The following is a 14,022-nucleotide window of genomic DNA, read 5'->3' as shown; positions in this document are numbered from 1 at the left end:
GTATGCCAAGCACAGCACCCAGAAAAAAAAAAAAATCAACTTTTGTGTTTTTATAAAGCCAGATTAATCATATACATATTTAAAAATAGATAAGTTTTAATTTCATCATTTTCTCCATACAGTGGTATCACAGGCCACCATTTTGACCATAATTAATATAATCACAGTCATTAACATAAAGTATTTTGCATAAATGCAACTGAACTCCTTCAAACACAGGCAATACAGCACCTTTACAAATGTTTTAACTGCGCAGAAAGTTTCAGCACGAGTCCAATTTTGCTATTAAAATCACAGAGAAACAGGAGTGACAGAGGTTAAGTGGCCAGAGGGGACCCCCATTTCATCTGGGCTGACTTCCTGCAAAACAAGGGCCACAGGACTTCCTGAATTAGCTTCTTTTCAAGCTAGAAGATATCTTTTAGGCAAACGTGCAGTCAAGTGACAGACAACTCATTTGATCTGCTGAAAGAATTTAAAAGCATTAACCTCACAGGTTAAAAAAATAATAATTTTACTTGCAAGTTAACAGGAGGCTCACTGTACATTAGAAAGGACTCCTGTGACTCTGCTACTCTCATATTTAACAGAAAAATGGACAATTTTAAAAGCAAAGGAGCATCCACTGCTAATTACTGCCCAGGTTTAATCCATTGGCACAAGTGAATTAGAGACAGGGTATCTAAGATCCCCAGAACAAACAGTAGGACTTTTCTTGTTGCTGATGTTCTCCCTCCAGAACTGATTCCTTTATCCCCTTCCCTCTGCTGTCTCCATCAAGTTTCATCTCCATGGGATACTTTTTGATCATTTCTTTCAAATTGTGAAATCTGACTGAGTTCTGCTTAATCCCACAGAGCTGCTACTGAAACAATCCATTACAGGTCACTTGAAAATCTCCCACATTCAGGCCAGAGTCACAGAACTGCTCAGCTTCGTGCTGTCCTGTGCTTTATAAAAACATCTTGTTTTCAGTTGCTTGTAACTGTTTGGGATGATTTTTTTCAAGCCAAGCATCTGACCCAGGTTTAATTTTTGGCAGTTTCCAGCTAGACCACGGTGGCCATTTTCAAGGACAAGGCTAAAAATATTTTTGCCCTTGTTAAAGAATAATAATAACGATAAAGTTTTGGTATAGCCCATTTCTTCAGAAAAGGAATCTGAAAGGCAACACCATCACTGCCCTAGCTCCATGCATGCACCTTCTGAGCAGCAACTTGAAATTTGGCAGCACAACCGCCGTGGTTTCACAGAAGTGCATCCAAATGTAACAAAGCTCTGAGGCTCTGTAAGAATCTCGGCTCGCACGTGATCGGTTACGAATTGTTGGCTTTTGGCAGCTACGTCCTCCAAAGGGCGGCCTGCGCCGAGGGAGCTTGCCCAGGTTCGGCTGCGGGGAGCATGCAGCATGGCCTGTGGTGGAGAAAGGTCCTGGGCAAGTGGGTCAGCGTGGGCAGCAGGCGGGTGGGGAAGGAGCTTAACGAGTCTTCAAGACTGGGAACAAAGTGAAGATGAAAATATGATGAGATTCCGCTGGGCAGGGTGGAAGGGATGCGGTCGATAGGTGAGGAGGTTAATAAGCACAATGGAGAGAGAGATGCCAGGGAAAATAATTACGAAAAAGTAAGAGGGTGAGCCGAGGTGATGTACTGATGGAACTGAGAAAGCCAGGAGGTGAAAATAAAATGCAGAGTGCAAGAAGGCAGAAGCAAGGAATGGAGGTAGGGAAAACTGAGGTGTGGGAGAGCAAGAGCTGGTGATACCCTGAAAACTGCCAAGAGGGGAAAGGAAAAGGCAGGAGCCAGGCTGGAGGATGTAAGCCAAGAGTACTGAGGGGGGAGGAGTGTGAGAGCAGCATGAACCCCAAGCATAGGCTGAGGTTTTGAGTTAGACAGCAATGCAAATTGTGATTTATCTTGAATGGTATAAGAATAGGAACTGGGTATGACTAACTCCTATTGCAATCCACTTTTTTTTTTTTTTCTTGTTAAAAAGCTTCTTTGTTGAATATTCCGGAGCTCTTGAGGCAGAGCACCAGATTTAAGGTGACTGAATGTTACTCTGTTTACTTTTCAGACTTCCTCTGCCTTTGTTAACAAACATTCGAATGGCTTAAGTGCAACAAGCTTCTTTCTTAATCACAGTAAAAATGATTTCTGTAAAATGCGTTTGAAAATCCTTACAGTGCTCTTAGACCCGTAGGTAGGGCTGCCAGCAATGTGTTTCCCTGTGCTTGTTGACCACCTAAGAGCACTTGCACCATCACTGCAGTAATTCGGCAGGCTTCCTCACAGGGGGGGCAGAGCTGCCTTTGCAAGGGTTTCTCCCAGCAGCCAGGAGCAGCCAGGGCTGGGGACGGCAGCAGCAAGAGGGGCTGGCTGGGGGGGGCCATGCACATCGCAGACCCCAGAACTGGAGGCCGCTGGGCCAGCAGGCAGGGGGGACCCGAGCGGGTGTGCTGTGCCCTGGTGCTGCCAGGACTGCAGAAACACAGTCAGCTGCACTCCTCTGTTGATAAAGCAGGGGGAAAGGGGTGGTATTTGGAAGAATTCAGTTCAGGGGTTGGGGTTTCTTTAGCAGAAACAGGCAGCCCTCTCCCCACAGCTGGCACGTTTGGGCTGCTCAGTGCCTTTCATCTGGAAGGCAAGCTGTGCAGAGCTCAGCTGCTTTCCTTTCCTTTCCTTTCGAGAATGAAAGTAGCAGCCCAGTCAGAAGATGAAGTTGCTGGTGTGTATCAGGTGGTAGGAAAAATTACTCAGAAACAGCAAATGGTCTGTCATGTATTTATTTTGATACAATCGGGAGTTGCTCGTGCTGATTTGCTTTGCATTTATCTCTTTGTAATATTGATAGCTTCCAAACACAGATGAACTGCTAATAATCCACTGCTAGTGGTGTGATTACTTGGTTCCTCCTAAAAATTCTTGTCTGGGGGGTTAATGAGAGCGAGGAGCTGACACATTGACCCATCGCTTCTTAAAGCAGATCTCTGTTCAAATTTCTGACCTACGTCCCAGCTAAAAATGCATTCAATCTTTTCTTAATTTGTAATAGATACTTGTGTACATTACAAAACCATCTCGCAATTTGGCAAATTAAGTTGTCTGTGGTTAGCTCTGGAATTGCAGAGATATTGCAGTGCAGTGCAGCATTGCATAACAGGCTTTCACAGAATCTGCCCTACTCCAGCGAGTAACAGCAAACCTTATCTCTAATGAGCATCAGATTCATCCCATTTTTGGAGGAAAAAAAAAAAAAAGAATTAGTATCAAATATACGATGGGCATGTTATGCCTTGTGGCTGCAATGTTTTTTCAATTAACTTCTCTGAATATACCACAATGAAAAGTGTCAGCTTTTTGCCTCAGAGGCCTATAATTAGATTAAATGAATACAGTTAATTATCTACCACCTTCTTTACACAAAACAGTATGTTTCTATAAATTAAAGTGCTCGTACAGGAAGGAAATTGTTGTTCTCTTCAATACAAGCATACACTGCTGGACTGTGAACACTGTGACTACGTGGTGTAGCATAGCCTTTTGCCTATAGCTCTTATTTTACAGTAGCGAAAGCAAAATACATCTGAGAAATCCACAGACATCACACTACACACGTTGGTGCAAGGAGGTGGTATCAGTGTTCATCAACCAAACGTACTTTCCTCTTTAACAGATGTTTTCTACAATGTTCCCTTAGGGAGGTTAAGTGCAGCTTTGCCTGTGCACCTCCAGCTGCACCCCAAGGGACCAGAGGATCCCCAGGCACGGAGCTGCTTTTTCCAGCAGAGCCCTGCTCCTTTCGGGAGGTTTAGGAAGCCTGCTCTGTAGGAAGGATCTGCAATTAACAGCCTGATTTGCAGGCCTGCTGCTGTTTTAGCCAGGGCAGGCTGAAACCTTCTCTGCCTGCTCTCCAGCGTTACTAAATATGAGCAAAAGCTCACGGTGTGCTAGCCTGCCTCCATCCCCACATGCCCCATGCAGCAGTGCAGGTGTTCGGGTGGTGCTGCAGCACCTCAGCGCCACCGCCCCTGGAGGAGAAAGCACCCTGCGGGGTCTGCCAGGGTGCATCCAAATCTCCCGATTTACATCAGAATGGATGTCAGTAACTTACGGCCTAAAAGGGATCCTCACTCCCCAAAAATTACACTTAGCCAGAGCAGGAGCCCTCATTCCAGCCTGCCATATACTCTGCATATAAATGGGATGTGCACCAAGTTGTACTGCATTAGGGTCAGACTCTGAACAGCTTCTGGATACTTCGTTTTCATACAGGATGTTGCTTTTTCTTGTGGCTTGTGCTGTACGAGTGTATTTTCATTTAAGTGTTCACCAGCTCTGTGCAGAACAGTGTCCATTAAAATGCTGCTGTGTTGATAGGAACCTCAATATTGTGGGGTGAGCAGGGCTGTGGTGCCACGCAAGGGCTGCCCCTTTCCTGCTCTCAGGGTGCAGCAGGAGAGAAAAACCATCCTGAGAGGCACTGCCTGCTGAGGAAAGGCTTCCAGCAGGAGCTGGGAATCGACTTTAGCCTCTCAGTGGCTGCAGTGTGAAGCAAAATCTGTTTTCTCACACAGAATCAAGCATATTTTTTTTTGTTAAAAATGTTCCTAAATACTAGCGGCCCTCCTATTTACTGCTACAAATATCAGAAAGCAGTTACAGAGGAACAAAGAAACGCAACTGGAAGCATGGCTCAGTGGTCTTGCACTTCCCTGAGAAGCTGATTACACTTTTGGCTGATTCAGTCCCTTTCAGAGGGAATTTACCCTTTCTGCAGCCTGAGCTCAGCAGTGCTGCTGGTGCTGAGTGAGTGAAGGTGGGGTCCTGCAGGCATCGGACTGAATTCTGCCAGCAAGCTCCAGGTTTTGTCCTTTGGCCCCTCTGTGTCCCCTGTTTTGTGCCCCTCTGAAGCCATTTTAACCCCACTCCAAGAGCAGATAGACCTCGCTTGGGCTTTGGCAGGTGCCTGGCTGGTTCCCTGCTTTCCCTGTCGGATTAACCTCCAGGATGGTGCAAGGTCAAGGTTATCTGAAGTATCCACCGTACAAGAGGTCTGCTCCTGGTAGTTTCCTCGCTTTGCCCAAAATATCTGATAATGTGCTTAAAGGTGATGCAAACAGTGAAAAATCAGTATAAAAAGGCCAGCAGGACCGCTCAGCCCTGAGAAATGTCCCTGCTGATCTGCACTTGGTGTTTCTTCAGAAGGCAAGAAGCCATCTTACTGCTCGGTGCCATGGCAGAAGTTCTTTTTTTTTTTTTCTTTCTCTCCTTTCCCCTGTAAAGGAGGGCTGCGGAGCCTTGGCACATCTGGCCATCAGCAGCGTGCGGCGCAGCTCCCATCCGCAGGCAATTTCCTTGCCCCTGCGACCCAGAAACCGAGCAGCGGGGGTGCCCCCCCCCCCCTTCCCCTTCCTTCTCCTGCCTATAATTTCAAAATGCAACAGGCGGCGAGAAAAAGCTCTCGCAGGGAGAGACACCTTGCTCCGGGGGTGTGCGGGGAGCCGAGGACGGGCAGCCCTGCAGCTCCTCTTCCAGCCCTGCTCCTCTTCCAGCCCTGCTGCAGGGAGGCTGCGGGGGGAGATGCTGCTGCAGCCCCGGGGTGCCGGGGGGGGTCCGGCGGTGAGCAGGAGGCTGCAGCCAGCCCCCCCCTTCCTTCCCCCGGGCCGTGTCGCCGCTGTCCCCCCGGGCTGTGCGGGGCCCGGCGCTGTACTCACCGCGGCTCGGGGGCGGAGAGGCGTCGGGGCTGGTGCCGAGTCCTCGGGGAGAGGGAGGGAAAGGGGAAAAAGGAAAAAAAAAAAAAAAACGAGGGAAGGGGAAATAAAAAATAAGGGGGTAGAAAGAAGTGAGAAAGAGGGGAAAATAAAAAGAAAAAAAAGGCCGGGGAGGAGCGGAGCGGCGGCGGGAAGGTGGCGGTGGCGGCGCCGGGCGCTGCGCTGCGGCCGCCCCAGGCCCCTGGCGGCGGGGGGGGGCCGGGGCGAAGCGGCGGCGGAGGAAACTAACTAAATAAAATCAGACTGTTATTTAAGGCGCGTAAATTTAAAAATATTTGGACAGGAAGAGAAAGGGGAAAGGAGCCGTAGAAGACAACCTAACGGTTTCGGAGCCGGGCGGGCCCCCCCCTTCCCTCCCCAGCCCGCCCCGGCGCGGCGCGGCCCCCGGGGCCGGCCCGAGCCGCCCCGCACCTCGGCGCCCGACCCCCGCCGCCCCGGGGAGCCCTGGGCCGACACCGACATTTTGAGAGCTTGTGCCCCGGGGCAGGCAGCGCCGGGACGGGCTGCGGCTCCTCGGGGACGGAGAGAGCCCTGCCCGGCTCAGCCCGCCCGCTCGCCTTCCTTTTCTGCCCGGCTTCCCCCCCCCTCTTCGCCCCGCCACGCAGCCCCCAGAAATACAAGGGCAGTTTTCCCCTCTCGGGAAAAAAAAAAAAAAAAAAGCCTTTTGGCTTTTTTATTTTATAAATTATTATTATTTTTTTGAATCCCCCGTGGCAATTTCACCGCGCTCAGCGGATCGTAACGTCTGCCTGTTCCCGGCTTGCCAGGTCCGTTCGGGGACAAGCCACCTTTCTGCCTCCCGAAAGCCCCCCAAAAGCGGCTCTTTTTTTTTTTTTTTTTTTTTTTTTTTTTTTTGGCCGCTTTAACCCTTTCCGCCTGGCAGCCACGCAGCGCCTCTTGCTACGGGGCTGGCTCCTCGCCGCGCCGCTCCCCCGCCGTGCCCGGGGCTGGCCGCGGAGCCGGGGGCACCCCGGTGGCCCCGCACCTCGCCCGTCCCCGGGGACCGAGCGCTGCCTCCAGCATCCCCCGGGACTTGCCCAGCTCGGTGGGACCGCGCCGTCCCCCCCGGGATCCCCGGGAAGCGAAGGCCAAGTGCTCGTCCTCGCAGCCCCGAGCAGGGCACGGGGCTCTGTGCCCACTTTTGTGCCCAGCTCAGCTCGGATCCGGGCCGGTGCCCGGCGGTGCCCCCCCGCCGCCCGCCCTCTGGGTGCCCGCTGGGGTTTTGGCTGCTCGGGCACCCTGGCTGGGTGCTGCGCTGGGTGCTCCCAGTTCCTGGGCTTTGCTCCTGCCCGGGAAAGTCGCCTCTCTGTTGTTTTCCGCCCCGAGCGAAGCTCTCGGTAACATTTCGTTCCGTCTCCCACGCTGCCTTTTCGCATCTCCCGGTAACTCGGCGCCGGCGTTCCCGCAGCCCCCGCCGCTTTGCAGAGCCCGGCTCTTTGGGGACGGCCCTGGGGGGGTCCTGGGGCAGACCCCGGGCCCTCCTGCAGGGTGCTGCTGCCCACGAACAGAGCCGCTCACAGGCAGCAGGCAGCTGGAAAAGCGCTGGCTGCTTACCTTTAAACCGGCCGCAGCATGGCCGTGACTCACCCACTGGAGCTATAGGCTTGCCCGGGATGTAAAGCAGCCCTGCTTCAAACGGGACCTTCTGGCACGCAATAAAAGCCGCTACTTCTGCCTAGGCGGGGCGGTTTTTTTTCTCGGGAAACCAGTTGTTTCCTCCAGCCACCGGTAAAACTTGGGCACGGCGTAAGTGGGAGGCTGGCGGAGCTCGGGACAGGTCTTGGATGGGCTTCTTCCATGGCAGAGGTGAAGGAGAAGCCGGGCGGGGGCCCCTCGCCGCCCGGTGCTGGCCTCCGGCTGCGGGGGGCTGCGGGGGGCTGCGGGGCCCGGGAGCGGTGCGGGGCATGGCCCTGCCCGCACGGCCCTGGCCGGCAGAGGTAAGAAGGGACGCGCGCAGAGCTTTACGTTTCGCAGAGGTTTTTAATCAGAAAACACAGCAGCGTGACACAGAGTACGGCAACGGCGCGGACACTTGCAGGAAATTATTATTTTTTTTTACTTAAAAACAACAGTGACTGATTCCGTGGGGCTAAAATATTTTTTTTTAAAAGAGAAAACGCAAACTAATATACGCTCTCTCCTCTTTTAAGTGCTGTTTTGTAGCTATCTACTCATTTTACGTTGATGTAAAAACTATTTTGTGCCATTAAAAATTAGATTATCCAAAATTATCCACTTTCAACTGCCCATCTGTCGAGCACCTCTGTACCAACGTTAAGTTTCCTGCTACACTCCCCCGACAAGGCGCTGAGCATCCTCAGCTCCCCTTGCAGCCGGAGAGGGAAATGAGGTTTGGTCTTGTGAATACACTCAACTACATTGCAGGGGAACATTTTCAAGGGTTAAATTGGTTTTTAGGTACAAGGAATAATAGAACTCTACAAAGACCAAACGTGTTGCTTCCTCAGTTTCATCGTATTCAAATATTCATGTTTTGTGAGAGGCATCTACCATTGTTATTTTATTTTTTTCCCAGACAAAACAGAATAGCTGGTGGAAAGCAATCGTTTCTTAAGAGCATCTAGACTGGGCTCAGCTTATTAAGTGACCAGAAATCTTGTCGCGTTACAGCCTGCTGACACTCTTTGCTCTGACAATGGTTATCTGCTGGTTTGAAGCTAGGAAAACTGTATTCTCCAGTGCACACAGTGAACACGAAGCGCTAAGCTGAACTCTTTGAAACCTCTGGCAATGAAAAACGCCGCTCAGGTTGTTCCTGGTAACTAAACTGAAAAGCAGCTCGGTGCGAGTTTAAATACACAGAGGGGAGAAGTGGCATCTAGCTGGAGAGGTAAGCGCCCTACGTCTACAAGCTCCTGGTAAGGGCGAGCTGCAGGCAGCCCCCCCAGCTGCCAAGCGACACCCCCGGCCCACTGCGGGGCCCCGCGGGGCCCCAAATCTCGGCTCCCCACTCCCCCCGGGGCTGCGGAGCCCGGAGGGGTGCAGGAGGGCCCTTAGCACGCCGAGAAGCAGGTGACAAGGTGGCTTTTGGATTAATAATGAGCTAAGGTAAATTGGGAGAAGCCGCTAGTGGGAAGCTACATAGGAGTGACCGACATATACATGGGGAGGGGAGGCAGAAATTGCCGGTGGGGCGGATTTCGACCATTTGAATCCTCTAAAAAAAAAAAAAAAAAAAGAAAGAAAAAAAAAAAAAAAAGAAAAGAAAAAAGAAAAACCCACCTCGGCAATTTCTCCGGCTTTGCGCTATCAAAAAAAAAAAAAAAAAAAGCCAAACTAGGAGGAAGGTGGGACCCGACGTTATTAAAAGGCGGGGAGGGGGAAGGGGAGAAGGAGGCAGGAGGCCGGCGGGCTCAGCGTCCGGGCGGGCCCCCCTCAGTCGGTGGCGGCGGGGGGGCGGCCGCCCTCCAGCAGCCGGAGCACGGCGCTGCGCTTGTAGAGCTTGGCCACGTCGTAGGCGGTGTCGCCCCGCTTGTTCTGGTGGCCCACCTTGCTGGCCGTGCTCTTCAGCAGGAACTCCACCACCGGCACGTGGCCCTCCTGCGCGGCCAGGTGCAGGGGCAGGTTGCCCTCGGCATCCTCGATGTTAACGTCGGCTTTAAACTCCAGCAGAGTCTGCAAAGTGTCCAGAAAACCCGCTCTGGCTACGTCGTGAATCACGGCGAAGCCGGTACTGTCTTTCAGGTCGGGGTTCGCACCGCTCATGAGCAACCGCCGGGCAATTTCGGGATTGCCGAGTTTCATTACCTGGGGGAGAAAAAGGAGAGGTGAACACCTCGGGGAGCTGCCCCCCTCGCTGCAGCCTGCCCCAGCCCCCCAGCCCTCACTTCCCCCTGTGTCAGTCCTGAAATCAGCCCTGCTACACAACTAACGACACGCCACAGCATCTATTTTTATTTTTTTCCCCACCCTGACCTCAGTAATATTACGAAAGATGTTATCATCTGGGTGGCAATAGCTTTCTGGCTCACAGAGATTAATGCCCGAAGCAGGCAGAGGGGAAGGGGGCTGCAGAGACTTCTTTTCCAGCAAGTTATCTCGTTTTTTTAGCATGCCAAAATTAAGTATGGCTCGCTTTTATTTGCACGAGCACTGAGACACCTTTGCCTTATTGTCTGATGCTGTTAAATATCACATGCAGGGTCTCCGAGGAACAGATATTTTACCTCGGCGATAGAAAATGTAGAATGTGTTTTTATAAGCTCTCAGGTGTTTACATTGTCTGTGTATTATCATAAAGCAAATATTTGTCCTGTGCCATAGTTCTGTCTGCTAAGAAAAATAAATGCTTAAAGAATTTTTTCTCCCCAATATTTGACTCTCATAATGTCACCCAAAAAGGGGAAGTTAAAAGGAATGTTTCAAAGTTCCATCAATTTTCTCCTAAAACCACTGTATTATATTATGCTTCCATAATTTTATTATCAGTAAACCATGGCTAAATTATGTTGTTAAAAAAATCCTATTTAAAAAAACAATTACTGTTTTTTTTGACTGTTCCTCTCAAGAAAAAAAAATGTTTCTTTAAATTTTCCTGATTGCATCATAAAACTATTATAATTAGCAAGCAAATTTCTCTTATTTAGGGCTTAACAGCTTGCACCGATTTCCCCCAGATTCCTCATTTTTTGTTTTCTCAAAGGCTCTAAGAAATTAACATAGTAATGTATATTCTCCAACCTATAGGCAGTATTTTCCTGTTCTTGTAATTGGTCTTACTGCAAGTGGCAAATTCGAAAAAAAAAAATCATTTTTTTCTTTAGAAATTATTTGAAAATCTTGCAAAAAAAATAATATATCAGCACAAATTAATATCAGAGTGCATTAGATTTAGCATAATGTACAATTTCTACAAGGCATTTGCTAAAATCCTCTCCTTGTGAAAAATATGCATTAGGCTTTTTAAGAAAAAAAAAATAACAACACTATAATCAATATAATTTCTGCAGCTTTTGGAGTGTAAAATAACCCGGTATATTTATTTTATCTCCAGAGAAGAGCAGAGCAGCAGATAAGGCAGAAAGGGATTCAGGGGAGGACATTTATCTGTGCCACAATGCTCCGTGCACTTCTTGTGCCACTTCTTTCACTTCTGAACAGAGATGGAAAAGATGCAAAAGAAAACAAGAGCATTGTGATCCCTCTTTCTCTGGTAAAATCGGGACATTTTAGTCCCTTTTCGAGGGCCCAGGCTGTGTTATTTGTGGATTCAAAACATGTATTTGGTTCAAGTGGGAGTTTTGTATGTTCGAGGAAGGCAGGCTAGGGGACTGGAGGCTTCGTTTAGAGATGCGGGGGGGAGAAAACCATAAAAAAGGTGATGCCGTTTGGGCGAGGGCTACAGCTGCACTGCAAATGCCCCCGATTTTGTAAAGTTTCGCTTCTGGGGAGAGAGGCAGAGAAGGAGAGAGCAGCAATTGAATAATTCTGCGGAGACCATAAGGGCAGGACATGTATCTGAGGCCTGCATAGGTACACTTCATCAGAAATAAAAAGTACAGGGGAAGACAGGCTGGGCTTTATGTTTAATTAAACATAAATCCAGAATAATATATATATTTTCGCTGGTATTAATATTAGGCAGTCTCCCCGTTTTAATTGAGAGAGAGATTATTGAGAGATTCTCTCAATTTTGGAGGCTGCATTGACAGAGAACTCTTTCGAGCGTGGTCACGCACCCACAACACATTTCAGGATGATACATATTGAAAATAAGTAGACAGATTCTCCTGTTTTGATTTTTTGTTGTGGTTCATTAGCTCAGTTACGAGCGAGCTGCACCGAGGAGCATTGTTAGGGCACGGATGCCCGTTTAATACAGCCGGGTGCTCAGCCTTTGTGGAAAACAGCCCTCGGGTTGGGATCCGGACCGCTCGCCCCTTTTAGCAAAAGACACCACTGTGGCACAAATCGGTTTTCAGCCCTCGTCCTGAGGATAAAGCATCAGGCTAAAAGTTTCCTGCTTTCTCAGAGGAGTTACTCTCTGCAAGTTGCTCCTCTCGGTCCCCTCATTCCCAAAAAAAAGTGGCTGCAAGTGGCCGCCCCGTCCCCCGGCCGGGTGACAGCAGCCCCACGGCGATCCCACGGCCCCCGAGCCTGCGCGAAATCGCCCACCGAGGGTGGTCGGTGCTTTTCAGCAAGAGGTGCTTATTTTCGAAATCTAGCACGTTGATGCTAAGCCAAAAAGCTGTAAATATCCCGGGTTCGTGCGCAAGCCGTGTGCTTTTTTTTAAAGCAAAAATTCAGAAATGATTATCATGGTTTCGGGGGAGGGGGGCAGAGGAGGTAACAAACGATTTTTCAGACGTGTGAAATTAAAAAGACCTATAGCTCTGCTTCCACGTCTCACTGCCTCACCTCCAGCAGAAATAACCACACATTTCCCCCTGATTTATAAACCACCCCTTTGGCTATTAGCTACGGATTCTACCTTTTTCGCCATCATTATCTGATAATATTAAAAGAAAAAATCTTTCATCAGCTCCAATAGTTAGCAGTTGGATGAGATCCAAATCCTGCCTGCACAGCTCCACGCTTAAAAAATTAGGACACAGCACCCTATACGATCAGAAACGAAAGAGCTGGAACCACTGCCTTGCTACCCGATCTGAAAATTCAGATTTTTAAGGCTTAATTATGAATGAAAAGGCAAGTGATTCAGATGGAACTGCAACTCGTACGGCTCGCTATTAATGTACATCTAAGGTACTCGGTTCTGTGCAGCATGCTTCCAAACGAGAAAGGTCATTCGTCACAAACAGCGTATAAAGGAAAAGTACCATCTACAGCAGATCCCAGAATCGAGAAAAGTCATGTTTTAAAAGCACACTGCAGGGGAGGGGAGGGGGGGGGGGAAGGATTCTAAGCTTCAAATCATAGCACATATGTGTTTACAGACCTGCTCTGAAATCCTGCTCACCTAAGATGATTTCTTTTCATCTCATCTCTTTCATTCTCTTCCTCCTCCCCACGAAGTTACAAAATATTACTAAACTTGCAGCCCGTTTGACGTTGAGGGTGATCCCCGACTGAACTAATGGTTTTGACCAGTTTTATTTCAAGTACGTCATTTTTGGGAGTTGGAGCCACTAAAGTTATAAAAAAATGGCATCCAACGAGTTTTAAAAACACTCGAATTTCGTCCACCAGCCTGTTTAAAACGTTGTCTTTTTGGAAACCCGGGTCACGTAGGTAGCAGTGATGAAATATTTTTCTCCCTCTCTGGATACCAACCTGCAGCGCAGTCCTCCCAAATCCATTTTGTGCATTGACGTTTACATTCTTTTGCAACAAATTAGTAAGTTGCACTAGGTCCCCCTTGGCAGCCGCGGACGCCAGCTCGTTCCCAGAAGGCTCGGCCATTCTTTAGGGTGACTGACGATCGGAAAAAGATGAGATTTTTTTTTAACCAGGCATGGCATCGGAGACTGACAGAAGGATTGGGATGGTTAATCTTCTGGAGTAGACCTTGTAGTAAATACTCGTAAAAAAACTCCTTGCCAAGAGCCCGCCCCTAACTCACACGTGATTATTCAGCAAAACTGCAGCTCCACTTGAAAGAAGATTTCTTTGCTTCCACATATAGAGTAACTCATATTAAAGACTTTGGCCGTTTTCGGGGGGGAAAGCTATTAAGAGCTAGGCAATATATCCTATATGTTAGACGTAACATATATACGCGTACACTGGAGACTCACTCAGACCTGAGATCTTGGAAGAAGAAAGCAACCCACCCTGCTCGCGGTCGGGATCTGAGACTTAGCAGCACCAGCTCCGAGGAAAAGTCTTCTCTGGCAGTGCTCGTCCTCTCCCGCTCGGCAGCCCCCTTGGCATCCCCACGGCCGCCTCCGCCCGGGGCCGAGCAGGAGGGCGCAGTCCGAGTCCGAGCGGCCCCCGGGGCGGGCCGGGCTGCGGCCGCGGGGCTCGCTCCCTTCCCTCGCCGCTCTCGCTCCCCGCCGCAGCCTCAGAGCCGCGGCCTCGCCGAGCCTCGGCGCAGCGGGCGGGCGCGATCCCGGCCGGCGGCGGCCGCCCTCGGCGGCGGCGGCTGCGGAGCATCCAGCGGGGCGGCGGCGGCTGCCGGGCTCAGGGCGCGGGGGAGCGGCGGTGCGGAGCCGTCGCCGCTCTCGGTGCTGCCGTTCCTGCTCCTGCTGCTGCTGCTGCTCCTGCTGCTGCTGCTGCTGGTGCTGCTGCTGCTGGTGCTGCCGCTGTCCGGCCCGGAGCTCCCGGGG

At 50.1% G+C, this 14,022-nt stretch overlaps 1 protein-coding gene across 2 annotated transcripts; it reads right to left on the bottom strand.

The window, feature by feature from the left end:
- Positions 1–7,741: 7,741 nt before the first annotated feature.
- Positions 7,742–13,623, bottom strand: CDKN2C (cyclin dependent kinase inhibitor 2C). 2 transcript variants are annotated; one of them, XM_082765810.1, is made up of 3 exons: positions 13,528–13,623; positions 13,028–13,168; positions 7,742–9,541 (listed from the first exon to the last, which is right to left on the bottom strand). In XM_082765810.1, the coding sequence occupies exons 2-3, from the start codon at positions 13,154–13,156 to the stop codon at positions 9,170–9,172; spliced, it is 501 nt and encodes a 166-aa protein (XP_082621936.1). In that variant the 5' UTR covers positions 13,157–13,168; positions 13,528–13,623; the 3' UTR covers positions 7,742–9,169. The 2 variants fall into 2 exon arrangements, with proteins under 2 accessions (XP_082621936.1, XP_082621935.1); XM_082765809.1 differs by lacking the exon at positions 13,528–13,623 and having other exon boundaries at positions 13,028–13,517.
- Positions 13,624–14,022: the final 399 nt, after the last annotated feature.

Source organism: Aythya marila (assembly GCF_965140915.1).
Source record: "Aythya marila genome assembly, chromosome: 8".
NCBI classification, from domain to species: domain Eukaryota; kingdom Metazoa; phylum Chordata; class Aves; order Anseriformes; family Anatidae; genus Aythya; species Aythya marila.
Note: the sequence above shows the minus strand (reverse complement) of the source record. Positions and strands in the feature narration are given on the sequence as shown.